This window comes from Hydra viridissima, unplaced genomic scaffold (assembly GCF_058129835.1).
Source record: "Hydra viridissima isolate aposymbiotic clone 2 unplaced genomic scaffold, HvirCarnegie_v1 scaffold_7, whole genome shotgun sequence".
Lineage (NCBI taxonomy): Eukaryota > Metazoa > Cnidaria > Hydrozoa > Anthoathecata > Hydridae > Hydra > Hydra viridissima.
In genome coordinates this window covers 16,099,883-16,114,825 of record NW_028324306.1, presented here as the reverse complement: position 1 = coordinate 16,114,825, position 14,943 = coordinate 16,099,883, and the positions used below count along the sequence as shown (strand labels likewise).

At 26.4% G+C, this 14,943-nt stretch overlaps 1 protein-coding gene and 2 pseudogenes across 1 annotated transcript; 2 read left to right on the top strand and 1 right to left on the bottom strand.

Moving 5' to 3' along the window:
* Positions 1 to 131: 131 nt before the first annotated feature.
* Positions 132 to 13,705, bottom strand: LOC145185041 (proline dehydrogenase 1, mitochondrial-like). Its single transcript, XM_090093852.1, has 10 exons — positions 13,377 to 13,705; positions 12,776 to 12,969; positions 6,840 to 6,868; positions 4,513 to 4,742; positions 2,539 to 2,670; positions 2,370 to 2,431; positions 2,198 to 2,282; positions 1,788 to 1,880; positions 1,547 to 1,693; positions 132 to 1,292 (listed from the first exon to the last, which is right to left on the bottom strand). Exons 1-10 carry the CDS (start codon positions 13,641 to 13,643, stop codon positions 723 to 725), a joined length of 1,809 nt encoding a protein of 602 aa, XP_089949978.1. The 5' UTR covers positions 13,644 to 13,705; the 3' UTR covers positions 132 to 722.
* Positions 7,777 to 9,042, top strand: LOC145186617 (uncharacterized; annotated as a pseudogene).
* On the top strand, positions 9,062 to 10,765 carry LOC149886360 (uncharacterized; annotated as a pseudogene).
* Positions 13,706 to 14,943: the final 1,238 nt, after the last annotated feature.

Genomic DNA, 14,943 nt, shown 5'->3' with positions numbered 1-14,943 from the left:
CGATTCTTAACTTAATTTTCCAATAAAAACTTTATTTGCACATGCAAAATTTATTCTTAGTTCAATCGATTAGACAAACGATAAGGCATCTCTTGGTAATATAATGCTTTCTTGTAGACAGTAAGAATTACTTTCAAAGGGAAACTAAAACTATATTATCGACATAACTTAAAATCTTACAAAAATTCAATGTAAAAATATCGCTAATTCAAAACTAAAATTAAAAAAAAAATTAAATAAAAAATAATTTAAAAACTCACTTCTATAACCTCCCAAAGTTTATGAGTTACAATTTTATTTATTGTCGTATTCAAAATATCAACTATGGATATATCAACGATGCATATATAACTTATAATTTATTCTGTAGCTCATCCATAACAGAAATAAAAAAGTAACGAATTAATTTTGTTTTTTATGAGTTCGATGTCATTTGAAAATAAATTCTTATCGTCTTTTTTTTTGACAGGAAAAATTCGAAATTTTTAAAAACCTTTGAAATAAATTAAAAAAAACTTACTTTTAAAACCAATAAACTCTGAATAATGTATCATGGTCATTTAAATAATATATCATAATCATTTGTCAACTATTGTAAATGGGTTTCTCTACAACTTCAAAGCTTTCTATATTAGGCAAATTTATTCGTCGGATAAATGATTCATAAATCTTAAAGAACGGACGGATGGTAACAATTAAAGTAGGGAAGCCTAACCTTTTATTTATTGAACTGGGTTAACTTGAATGCTTGGATTATGCCACAAAATCCCTCTTCTAAGCCTTCGAGAAAGTTCTGACCAAAGCATTTTCCTTTCTTTTACAACTCCTTTCATTAAACTGCGATTTTCCATAGCGCGACGCGATAAGTATGGCATTACATCTTCAACTGGTCCGTAAGGAACGTATTTATAAGCAGCATAACCTGCACCTCCTAATGCGTAGGTGATTACGTCACACATTCCAAGAAGCTGACCAAAAAATACAGTCTTATCGTCTGGCTTTATATCGTATTGTCTCATAGTATTGATGGCATGAAGTACGGAAGCTTCATTATGAGTAGCTACCATAACACTTGCCTTTCTATCCCGAACCTCCTGTAACAACAGCGTGAGTGCATTGTTGTAGCATTCGTTTGTAGCTTCGTGGGACGCATGAACGGGATCAGTGTAACCTACGGTATGTGCTCTAAATCTCTCTTGTTCCATATATGCTCCACGAACAAGTTTTACAGCAAAGAAGAAACCTTCACGACGCGCAAGCTCCATGTCTAGGCGTATAGTAGGAATTGTTTCCTAAAAAAACAGAAAAAATTCAAAATAATAATAATAAATTTAAATAAAGCAAAATATCTAATAAAATCAATTACACAGTAAAATTAATTTTATTATATAACAGTATAATAAATAGTAAAATTAAATAAAAATGAACTAGATTTTTATCACCAAATATAAAATCAAGATAACGTAAAATCTCAGTAGAAAAAAAAGACATTGAAATAAAGTTAACTAAAGAATTTCAATGTATAAAAACAAAAATAGATAATTACTTTTAAATAACATTGATAAGTGTTGAAAATTACTGCTGAATCTTTGTTAAAGTTGCGCATCGCTTCAAGTGTCATATGCGAGATGGCTGGCTGAAAGTAAGTCTGTTCAGCGTCGACCATTAGGCGAACTTTCTTTTCCTTGGCTCTCTAGGAAGAAAATAGGTGCATAATAGATTAGTGACGAACTGTTTACATAGCTGCACAAAATATTTCTATAAAATCGTTACATGATTTGAACTACCTCAACTATGCAGTGAAGACGGTCCTGCATCTTCTCCATTTCCTTCACCTCGGGACTGCTCAAATAAGTGAAAACTTCCGCACCAACTTCACCCTGCAAAATGACGTCGCATAATATTTTATTGAATGCAAGATTTTCAACTATTCAGTCATACTAACACCTTTAGGAGCTACTTGAAGTAATGAAACTTTTTTTAAAAGAAGTTTGAAATTTGCAAGGTATCTACTTTCAACCTGCAGTTGAAAGTAAACATCATGGAAGACATGTCACCATTAAACTTTTCCTCTTATGCTATAGCATAGCTTTAAACATAGAATATCCTTTTCAATTAATTACATTCATTATAAATAAATTCTTTTTTTTTTTTTTAAATAATCGCACTTCATTATTCATAGCTATTTGCAATTTACCTCAGCAACAGGTTTAGCACGGAAGATCTTTGATAATTGGAGTTGAGGAGTCAAAAAGTTCTTCCATTCAATCACATCAATCCCTCTGTAAAAAAGAAAGAAAAAGTTTTATAAACAAAGCTTCTCAAAGATCTTAGTAATGTTACTAGCAATTTCAGTAACAAAACCACACCCATTGTTATTTGTGTCAATGATTTTAAAAATTCTGTTTGCTTCTTCTACGCTCATTGAAACCTAAGAGGAAAATAAAATTAACAGAAAATGTCTGATGACAAATAACATCAATGCATAACTATTGCTTTCGAAATTATTCAACATGTTAAAATTGCAAAGCATTTTACTCCAAGTTTGTGAAGTCCTTGAAGGAAACACTGCTCAGCGATGTGTTTTTCCGATAGAGCAACACTTTCATTTTCTGTAGCAATCAGATCAAAGTAATGCTTTGTTTGGTTCAAAATTTGTGACAGACGCAACTAAAAAAAAAAATTGTGCTAAATATAACTAAAAACAAAAAAATTAAAAACAAAAATTGATGTATAAGTGTTAATCTACAAGCAAAAACTATTTATAAACAATAAAAATAAAAAAAAGAATACTGTCATCAGCTTAACACACGATATCACAGGATTAAATCGTTTTGATCTGCTAAAGTTAAACTTTACCAACTGTTTTGAATGTCATGGCTAATTACTTTTAACTTCCTGAATTAAAATGTCTGAACAGTAAAATGTCTGATGCCATTGACATAAACTGGTGGTAATAATTTTATTAGCGGCTCTCAAATCAGAGTAATGGTATTGTTACAGTAACAAATATAAGAACAAATCAAGAAAAATAAAAAATAGAAGGAAAAATTTTAGTGTTAAAAGAGTAACAAGAAACATCCAATCAAAATCATGGATCATTTTTTTACTTAAGTTTTGTTAAATAATGCTCAAATAACATAAGCCAGTGATAAAGAATCTTTTTCAAAAATTTTGCTTGCTTCTTTGTTTTTTTTGAATGTGGCATTTTGTACTAAAACATGCAGTAAGTCTAAATGAAAATGGGTTGTCAGTGGCGGTAAATGGCACCTTCAGTATTGCTCTTTGTTTTTCTGTCTTTGTTCTTAACTTATAGCTGCTTGTTTTCTTTCAGTCCTTCACTTTTCAGCTTTTTGCTGATGTACTCTTTGTATGGTAACTATGGTCGTAAAATTTTCCTAACAGTTGTTTTTATATATGTGATGAGTTTGTTTTAGAAAGCATAGTGTGTTAAGTTAAATAAAATTTGCAGTTAAACAAATTTTAATTTTTTGAAAACTTTTTACCTCATTTTTAAATACAATTGAAATCATATTGTGAGAGAACTTTAGGTGATTTGAAAAAATAAACTGATGCCAGATATAGCTTCAGCACCCAAAATTACATAAGATTCAGCAAATTTACTTGTATTTTACCAAAAAAATAAAACAATAGTTAAAAAAAAAAAGCAAAATTTTAATTTAAAATATCATGTTTCTGAATTTTATGTTAGAAAACCTGTTAAAACTTTTGATATGACAGGTGATGCTGAATGACTACAAAAAAGTGTCTAATCACAAACAACATTTGAAAAGATCAGAGATTAAAGAACAATAAAACGATCAAATTTTAGATGAGTTGTTCTCTAATAAATGGGCAAGTTGAAAGTTTTTTAGACAAATAGTTTATCAAAAAAGCATTAGGTCATACACTTCAATAAGAAAGCCTTTTCTGGATCAAGGTAAATGAAAAATCGGACCTAAGAAAGATTAAATTTGACCATCGAAATTAGAATTAGAAATGTTTTCCATTTTTTATTTATTCATTAAAAAAATAATTGATTTCAAAAAACACCTGTATTAGAAATAACATGAAAAAACAGAAATAATCAGAAATAACAGAATTAATGTAGAATAGTATAAATGTTATGCAACATAAAACAGAAATAAAATGAAATGATTGAAGTATTATGAAAAGTATAAATAACATGAAATATACAACGTAAAGAATATGAAATAACAGAAGTGTTAATAGATGCAGTATAAAATAATTTAAAAAAATGAAGAGACAAAAAGAGAATTAATTCAATCTGCATCAGTTATAAATGATGTTTTCTGCATTTTGATTTCAAAAACTCAGAAATGATTATTTTTATTTAGTTTTTAAATGTTATATTAGTTTATTACCTTTTTTTAAGTACTTTAACAAAAATTTTATTCTGATGATTTTTTAAAGAATTGATTTTCGACAGAACTGTAAAAAACCATAGTACCACTGATTTTAAACTATTATTGTTATTGTTAATTAATGTACCAGCATTAAAGGTCTGCCCAGAGCAGTAACTTTTATTGCTGCAAATCCATTTGAAGAAGTTTCTCCAGTTTTATCTATGCACTTGATGAAAACCTTCATGTTTTCATCACATTTTTCTTCTCCTTCATAAAAATATGTGCGAGCACTAAAAACACGCTGACGTCGATCATTAAACTGCTTGTGTCTCTTAAACTTGTTTTCTATATCAGCTAAGTCAAGTTGAAAACCATCTACAAATAAGAAAAAACAGTAGATAATGAATAATAAGAAAAGGTAAAAAAAAAAAAAATCATAAATAAAAAATAAACTAAAACAAATAATTAAATCAAAGTTTTAGAACTTTGATATGAAGCTTTAATACTTATTTAAAATTTAAAAAATTAGAATATTTCATTCATTTATAAAAATTAAAATTTTAAAAAAAATTTTCAACTAAAAACATTTTTGTGTTTGTATTATGATTTTCAAATTCAAAAGTTGTTGGGATACTGAAATGTCCTAATAATGCTCTTGAGTAAGTGATATGCTACTAAAAATATGCAAAGGGCAGCTGCCACTAATTTCATGCTGTTTGTGAAATATTAGTAAGCAATTACAAGACTAAGTAATTATAAAACAATTTCCAACAAATGATTTAAATACTAAATTAATTATATCAAAATGTTCTAAACAAAGTATTTAAATTCTAAAGTGAGTGGAGGCATGTGAAAGTGGGTTGGGGTGGGTTTTCACTTGGAAGTTTTGAAAATGAGATTCAAAAGTCGTAATTCATTCTTAAAAATAAAATTTGTTGTGAAATGCACTTTTACCACATATTAAAATATTTTTGTGACATTTAAAGCTAAAATGTTAGGTTTTAATTTATGCATTTATAAAACATATTTTGAATATTTTGGATATTAAATGAAAAAAGTGTTCCATCATTTTTGTCTTCAATTTTTGTTGTAACATTAAAAGCAGTTTTATTAGTTTTTTATTCTTAAAATAAATTAACATTAAAATACAAAACGCATTAAATAAAAAAAAAAGAAATTTTTTTTTTTAAAAAAAGGTTAATTAAATTATGGAGTATGGACAGGATAACTCATATCTTTTTAAATACTAATATTTTCTACTAAAAAATGCCTTTAAAATAAGTTGAATTAAAACAAATATTTTGGGTAAGTGACTGATGAACTTCTTTGCAAGTGTTATGTTTTGTAAGAATTATGTTACATTTCTCTGATGCTAGTTGAAAGTTTAATTTTTCTCAACAAAAAAAAAACACTTTGATCTTGTAAATCAATATAAAAATGTAGAAAACCACTTTTTGATGCTGTGTTTTTTTTTTATTATTTGTTGTTGTTTACTGAAATAAGTATCATTTTAAATAAACAATAAAGAAAAACCAATAAGCAGCCATTATGTGCAACTTGATTTCCAGCCTAGTAACTTGACAGCCAAGACACTTGGCTATCAAGTTACCAGACTGAAAATCAAATGGCTAGAAACTAAGAAATTTATACAACTTTATTGTAAAATTTATTTGAATAATAGTTATCCAAAACTAATTAGTTAACATAACTTGAACCCAACAGTACATATTACTACACTCCTGTTATAGCATTATTTTTTCATGAGTCATGAACTCTGAAGTTAATTGCAACCAAGGGTAGATGCAGCTAAAAAATATAAGGTGGGGGAAAAAGAAAAAGAAGAGGAGAATAGTCTTGGTAACAAATGTAGATAAATTAATGCACTATTTTATTCAAAGTAAGTTTTTTTAGTGATTTATCTATAAATGAATTTAGCATACTTTAACTACACCAAGCAGATAAAAGTTAAAAATAGAAGTAAACATAAAAAAATATTGTTTATTTAGTTTATTAGGTTTATTTTGTTAAAATGTTCATTTGTATTTATTTGTATTTATTTGTATTTACGCATGGGTGATACTTGGCAGAGACAAGTCTAACTTGAAAAATATATTTTTAAAAATCATTTTTCTCTAATATTTTCCAAAACTTCATTTTATTTATTGCAGTGTTATGCTATAAAGTTCAGAGGTTCACAAAAAGTGTTTAGATTAATCACTTTTTTACAGTATAACTAGATTTAACATTTAGATTTTAGTTTAATCTTAATGACATTTTTCTTTTAATTTTTTTAAAAAGAAAACGTCATTTTTTTAAAATAAAACAACTTTTACAACTTCAATGTTTAAAAATTTAAAAAACCGTTTTATATGTAGGCTTAAATGTTTTACATGTAGGCTTTTTAAGTGAGATGATTTGATGATAAGATTTATGAGTTCTATGAATCTAAGATCTATGAATGGTAAACCTTACCTATTTTTTCTAATGTCTTTAATGGTGGTCTAAACATAAAAAATACAAAAACAAAAAATAACAAACAATTATTTGGGAAAAATGCAAATAAAAGTAATTTTTTATTTTTAACATTTTTTTAATTGAGAATTTATGTGAATACGTAAATTGTAACATTACTGTTTACTAAATTGAAACTTTAGATGTACAGTTAGCAGCTATTATAAATATTAATAAAATAATATAAAGTGTAACACAATTATAAGCAAACTCTTGGATTTTACCTCAATTAACACACAGAAAAAAACTGAGTTTGAAAGTGTTCAACATTCTAATTGGCCTACACAAATGCTTTTAAGTATTTAGTATTAAAGAGCGGCACACACAAAATTGTATGTAGTGAAAGTAAAGAAATGTGTTTTTAATTTTTAGACAACTTTAAGAATAAATTTTTAAAATTTATTCTTAAAATTGTCTAAATAAAAATACACATGGGTTCCAGAGATATCATCAGTTAAAATAATGCTGACTCAGCATTTTAGTGATTATCTGAAGCGAGTACAAAGCAACTTTGACATATAGTATCTTCATAATGGCTTGGGGGAAATTTCCTAAAATTTGGTACCCCAATAGATTTTAACTTGCAGAATCCAAAAAGAGCACTCTCAAGACTCAATTGTCTCAGGAAATGCCTCATTTATTCAATTTTGTTCAAAACTATTGACTTGTAAATTCATGATTTTTGGAGGTAAAATGAAGGCTGTGGCCCAAAATCCTGAATAAAAAGTTTAATTGTATATCATTATTTTATCTTAGGTCTACTGAAAAAAATTAGATTGATCAATTATCTCTCTAATACTTGATCAAAATTTGCGTTTAAAAATTGTGTCTTTATAGAAAAATTTTAATTTTGTAACAAAAGCACATGAAATGTTTGTGAAACATTTATTTGAATAAAATGTCAAATAGTGTTATTTATTGACTAGTTTAGGACATTTATAGTAGGCCAAGTGAGGGCCAGGGAGTCTCTGACCAATTTTGCTTTGCCCCCCCCCCCCCCCCCAATCTTCCTGGATTTTTTTTTTTTTTTTTTTTTTTTTTTAAATGCGTTAAATGATATATTAATAAATAACTATTAAAATTCAATTTAAAAACATAATTTTTTTTTTTTAGTTCAAGTTTCAGAAACAATTTTTTTTTCATTATTTTAATTCAAATTGGTGAATGCTTACCTCTTATTATATCAAAAATAAGCAAATGTTTTGTTTTGCTCTTTTCAAAGGTTGTACTTTCCTTGTTTGTATTTTTTTAAAGAATGATTGTGAATTTTATTGTTTTTGTATTTTTTTAGCAGGTAAAAATAAAACAAGGTTTTGTTCAATTCAAAGATCTTTCTTGTGAAAAACAAGAAGTAATAATATGGCAAGCAAATTTAAAGGAAAAATATTGTTCAATAAGAGTTATACGTTGCTATCATGAGCAATTCTATGGAAAATATTTTGAGAGAAAAATTACAAAGTGTTGCAATCCTTTTGGAACATACATGGAAAGTAAAAAAATTGCTATAAAAGGTAATCTAAAATTAATTACAACAGAATTTATATGGAAATTAAAATAAAAGAAAAACATTTTGTCATTTATAAAAAATTTTATATTTTCAATTATTTTAAAAACTTAAAACTAAATTTGTTTCTTAGGTAATATAAAGATTTCCCTAGACTTGGCGAAATTTTTGCAACAAAATAATGTTTATGTAACCCCAGGTTGGGAATTGTGCAGTAAATGTTACAAAAAAGCAGTAGAAACAGATGGAGATTTAAATTCACAGGAGGAATGGGAACCAAAAAGTGAGAAAAAGATTAAGTTAGATACCACTACAGAATTGCTTGGAATTTCACCAGTCAAACTAAAAAGCCTTTCAAAACACAGCAAATTGCCTGCAGCAAAACAAAAGTTTGAGAACACTATTGACAGAGTTGCGAAAATGGTCCCATTAGCATATAACATTAAAGAAACTTCTTTAACAACAGAAATAAAAAGCCCCATTTCAAACAACAACATTAACAATGACCATGATCTAGACCTTTTAATGTATGAAATAAAAAAAAAAAATTTCAGGGACTGACTCTTATCCCATAAGGTGCAAATGTTAACACTCGCACCAAAATCATGGACATGTAAAAAGATATCAAGCTACTTTGAAGTGCCTGAGTATCTTGTTTGAACTGCGAGAAAAGTTAAAAATGAACATGGAATTCTATCATTGCCCAAAAAAAAAAAAGGGAAACCCACTTTCACCAGAAACAGTTAATTTAGTGATTAACTTTTATCAAAGTGATGAATTTTTGAGAATGATGCCAGGAAAAAAAGATTTTGTAAGTGTTAGGAAAAACCAACATGTTCAAAAAAGATTATTGCTACTCAACCTTAATGAATTACATGTTGCATTTAAAAAAGACTACCCTAACATCAAAGTCAGTTTGTCAAAGTTTTGTACTCTTAAACCTAAATGGTGTATTACAACTAATGCATCAGGTACTCATAATGTATGTGTATGCATACATCACCAAAATACAAAACTTCTCATTGATGCCATTAGGTGGAATAAAAGTTATAAAGATTTTATGGCATTGATTGCTTGTTCGCTTGAAAATGCAGAATGTATTTTGCATCGATGTAACCAATGCCCTGGTATTGAAGCATTAAAAAGTTTTTTAGTGCAGGAGTTTATGGACCATGAGCTCGAAGAAGATATAGCATTCAAGCAATGGCAGAGTATCGATCGTACAACACTACTATTACAATCATTGCCACTAGATGAATATAATGATTTATTATGTGATAGCATTGACAACCTTACCACTCATTCATATATTGCAAAAACACAAAGTAGATACTTGAAAAACTGTAAAGAAAATCTTAACCAAAACGAATGCTTAATTTTAGCAGATTTTGCTGAAAATTATCAATATGTTGTTCAGGATGAGGTTCAAAGTTATCACTGGAGTAAGAGTCAATGTTCACTTTTTACAATTGTAATTTATTTTATAGAGAAAAAAGTTCTCAAACACAAATCTTTTTGTTACCTTTCAGAAGATGTTAATCATGACACAGGATTTATTTACAAGACTAAGGAAGATATAACTAGATATATTAAAGAAAATCTACCTGATGTATCAAGTGTGAAATACTTTTCCGATGGTTATGCAGCACAATTTAAAAATTTTAAAAACTTTATCAATCTTTGTCATCACAGTAAAGACTTTGATTTAAACGCTGAATGGGTTTTTTTTGCTACCAGTTATGGTAAATCCCCCTGTGATGGTATTGGTGGGACTGTTAAAAGAGTAGTATGTCAAGAAAGTCTAAAACAAATAACTACTGGGCAGATTTTAGATGTTAATTTAATGTACTGCTTTTGTAAAGCCAAGATAAATGGAATTTGTTTTAAATTATTTTCTAAAGATGAAATCGAGCAAACACGAGCACAATTAGAAAAAAGATATTAAGGTGGAAGAACATTTCCTGGCACAAGGACGTATCATCATTTTATTCAAATTGCTTCAAACACTATAAGTTATAAAAAAAAAAGTATTGATACATGTATTGAAATATTTGATATCATTCCAAAAAGCCAACATAACAAAGAGATTTCATTAAACATTAAAAAAATGGATTATATTGCATATTTTTATGACGGATTTTGGTGGGTAGGGATTGCTTAATATGTAAGTGAGCTTAATATAAAAGTCAGATTTTTGCACCCACATGGACCAAGTAAAAATTTCTTTTGGCCAATCAGAAATGACGAGTGTTGGGTGCTCAATTCTGAAGTTATATGTCTAATTTCTACACCCACAACAATATCAGGTCGTACGTACAATATATCTGATTTAGATTTAGAGAATATAAGCAGTTGGTTACAAAAAAAAATTAAATACATTTAAAATTTTGTTGTAATTTTATTTACCTATTTTGCATTTAGAATTTGTCTTTCTATTTTTCTTTTTTTCAAATCCTTGGATCGAAGCCTGAGAACGGTTTAAAAAAATCCCACTGTCCACCTTATTATGTCAATGACTATATTAGTAATAATACCATAAAGATATTGATTGTTAAAATGTTTTAAAAAACATTTCAATATTTTTGGTTTCAAAATTTATGACTTTTAAAATCGTGAAAAGATCTTAGTTTTGAGTGCTTACTTTGAAATTTGATGAATCTAATTTTTTTCAGTAGACCTAAGATAAAATAATGATATACAATTAAACTTTTTATTCAGGATTTTGGGCCACAGCCTTCATTTTACCTCCAAAAATTATGAATTTACAAGTCAATAGTTTTGAACAAAATTGGATAAACGAGGCATTTCCTGAGACAATCGAGTCTTGAGAGTGCTCTTTTTGGGTTCTGCAAGTTAAAATCTATTGGGGTACCAAATTTTAGGAAATTTACCCCAAGCCATTATGAAGATACTATATGTCAAAGTTGCTTTGTACTCGCTTCAGATAATCACTAAAATGCTGAGTCAGCATTATTTTAACTGATGAAATCTTTGGAACCCATGTGTATTTTTAACTAAAATCTTTGCAGTTATTATTTTTTTAATATGGATTGCAAGTGAGGTAAAAATGAACTAATTCTGAGACGAAAAATTCTGAGAGAGTGTCGAAAATGTTTTTTTTTGGATGATTTCATATAGAATTACCCTTGGACAAGGTGTGCCATAAAAGTTTATTGTCATCAAATATAAAAGGAAGTAAGCATTTTTCCTGTGAACTCTGCTAAATATCCGACTGTCTAAAGAGAAATCAGCAGTTATCAGCAGTTTCAACGAAAGCATAAAATAAAATGTGAACTAAAACAACCATTGATGCACCAAAACAGGTACTAAAATGGCTTCCTATGATTTATAATTGCAGAATTGTTTAACATTTAGAACTAGTTCTAGTTTTAAAAATCTACATTTGTAGAACTAGAACTAGTTTTACAAATCTACATTTATTTTCTTCACTTTTTCTGGGAGAACACAGTTCTTCCAGAAACACAGTTCTCCTAGAAAAAGTGAAGAAAATAAAAGTAGATTTGTAAAAAATGGTCTGTGATTCAGTTTTTATAGATATTAAAAACTAATATGAGATAGGACAAAATGTGCTAACTGGTGACCTCCAAAAAAGTGCTAAAGCTCTTTTACAATATTTATGATATAGAATAAATATTGTGAGACAAACCCAGCAAAAATTAAGAATATAAAAACAAATATAGAGGACTTTTCTTTAAACAAATTAATATAAATTAATGTAAATTAAAATAAATTACTTTCTGATTCATTTTTAGATGAAAAACTAAAAAATTGATGCTCCAGCCAAAGAAAGTTTTGAAATTTAAATGCATTCAAATATTTTACATACAATTGTATATTGTTGATACAGAAATACATATAAAGTGGAATTTCCCTGTTTCTAATTGCACATCACTTAAATATAAGCAATGTGTCAATTCAGAAATATACATGAGACTTTGGTAACAAAAAACCTACATATTTAGAATCAAAATTAATTTAAAGGAAAGTTCTCTACATTTATTTAATTTTTTTATATTTAAATTTTATTGAAAGTAAAAACATTTTTTTCTAACTAGTCTAAATGTCTTAAAGTATTTTTTGTGTTTGTTTGTTTGTCTTTTTAATGTATTGGCTTACAGCATTTAAATTCAAATAGTTTTACACGACTTTTTTGCATGTTTAGAATATTTTGCCACTCCATTACTTACTAAGCACTTAAAGATTGATTTTGAATATAATGATTTACTTGGAAAAAAATTCACTTTAGGATGATTAAACTTTCATGTAAACTAACATAAAATCCAGCAAAATATTGTTCAAATTTACTATTTAAGAGATTTTAAAACTAATAGAAATATTTTGTTCCAAACTTTGACAAGATAAAAAAACTCACGGTGGTTCTTTTTGAGGAATATCAGATTCAACTGCATAATCAAGGATTGCACCAACTCCAAACTTTTGCATAAGTTCCAGCTTTGATTTGATATCTTCATGTGATTCTCCTGCAACAAAATGGCCATAGAAAGAACTTTTCATTATGTAGTCGAAACCTTTTTTCCCAAAGATTCTTCGAGAAATTGCCATCAGCTAAATTTGGAAGAAAAAAAATTCAACTAGGGATTAAATGGTAATGACCATGTTTAACTACAAAGGTATCAAATAAAAAATAATAGTAAAATATAACAATATAAACAACAACACTAGTAGCAGTAACCACAGCAATAGCATAAACAAAAAAAATGGTACTAAATAGAAAGATGAAAATATTGTTAATAAACAAATTTATAGCATATTTATAGCATATTTATATTTTTATATTTTATAGACTCAAACAATAATTTATTAGACCATAAAACTAAGAAAATCAACCAGGAATTACTTGATGCATAACTTTAACTCTTTGAAAACATTTTTTTTTTCTAAATTAACATTTAAAGAACAATTACTCAAAATGCTGAAATAATATTTTTTTCTAGTATAAAAGACAAACCAACCTCTTTATTTCTGTTAACAAGGAAATCAATAGAGCATAACTTGTATACAATTAACGCTTTTATTATTTCACCAGTAGTTTTTGCACGAAATGCTTGCTCAAAATTAGTAAAATCAAGCTTAGCTTCTCCATTATTTTTCTTCATATTATCATTAATGTCTTTCTTGTCAGTAAACATCCTTTTTCTTCCAATTTTATTATGCGAAGAAACAGGTAGCAAAGAAAATTGAGTACTTTTCAGCTGCAGAAAGCTTATACATTTTGCCATGTTCTTTAAATATGTATAGCTATGTATTATATAATATACTTAACAAAATATAAGATAAAGTTTCTGATGCCTTACTATCATACTACTCTTACATATCATAAAGAAATAGTTTAAAGAAAATTTTAAATATTTAAAGTAATTTATTTCAAATATCTACAAACATTAACTGTAATTTTTATATACTAAAAATTTCAACCTTGGATTTAATTTATTTTAAAAATTTGTTGATTTTATTACTTTTTTGAAATTTCCACAAAACATATACTATACAATACACTACACAACACTTAGAATTAAATATATCTAAAAAAAAACAACTTTAAAACAATGCCAAAGATATTCTAATTTAAAACAGTGTTTTACTTTTACTGTACTCTTATACACTTTAAAATGAATTTTGTTCTCGCGTTTTTTTCAAGATGTTTTGTTGTCTAACATAAAACATTTAAATTGATTTTCATTAATTTAATTGTGCTTTTATTTCGCTTAAATTTTTTTTTTTTTTTTTGGTTGTTTGTAAAAACAAACAAGAACCGTACATAATGAACAATATGTTCATTGGTGAATAAGAATGCGGGTAGGAAGAGGAGGAAGAGGAGTATTTACTGCATTAACCTGAACAAATAATAAAATTTCATTTATAAAATAATAATAATAATAATAATAGTAATAGTAATAGTAATAATAATAACAATAATAGTAATAGTAATAATAATAATAATAATAATAATAATAATAATAATAATAATAATAATAATAATAATAATAATAATAATAATAATAATAATAATAATAATAATAATAATAATAATAATAATAGTAATAATAATAATAATAATAATAATAGTAATAATAATAATAATAATAATAATAGTAATAATAACAATAATAATAATAATAATAATAATAATAGTAATAATAATAATAATAATAATAATAATAATAATAATAACAATAATAATAATAACAATAATAATAACAATAATAATAATAATAATAATAATAATAATAATAATAATAATAATAATAATAACAATAATAATAATAATAATAATAATAGTAATAATAATAATAATAATAATAATAGTAATAATAACAATAATAATAATAATAATAATAATAGTAATAATAACAATAATAATAATAATAATAATAATAATAATAATAATAATAATAATGATGATGATGATGATGATGATAATAGTGATAATTTTTTTAACTGTCAATCTCTTTAAGTTTGTATTAACGTTGTAGTAACCAAAATTTAGTCCAAAGTCCGGGTTTTAGGCATTTGTAATTT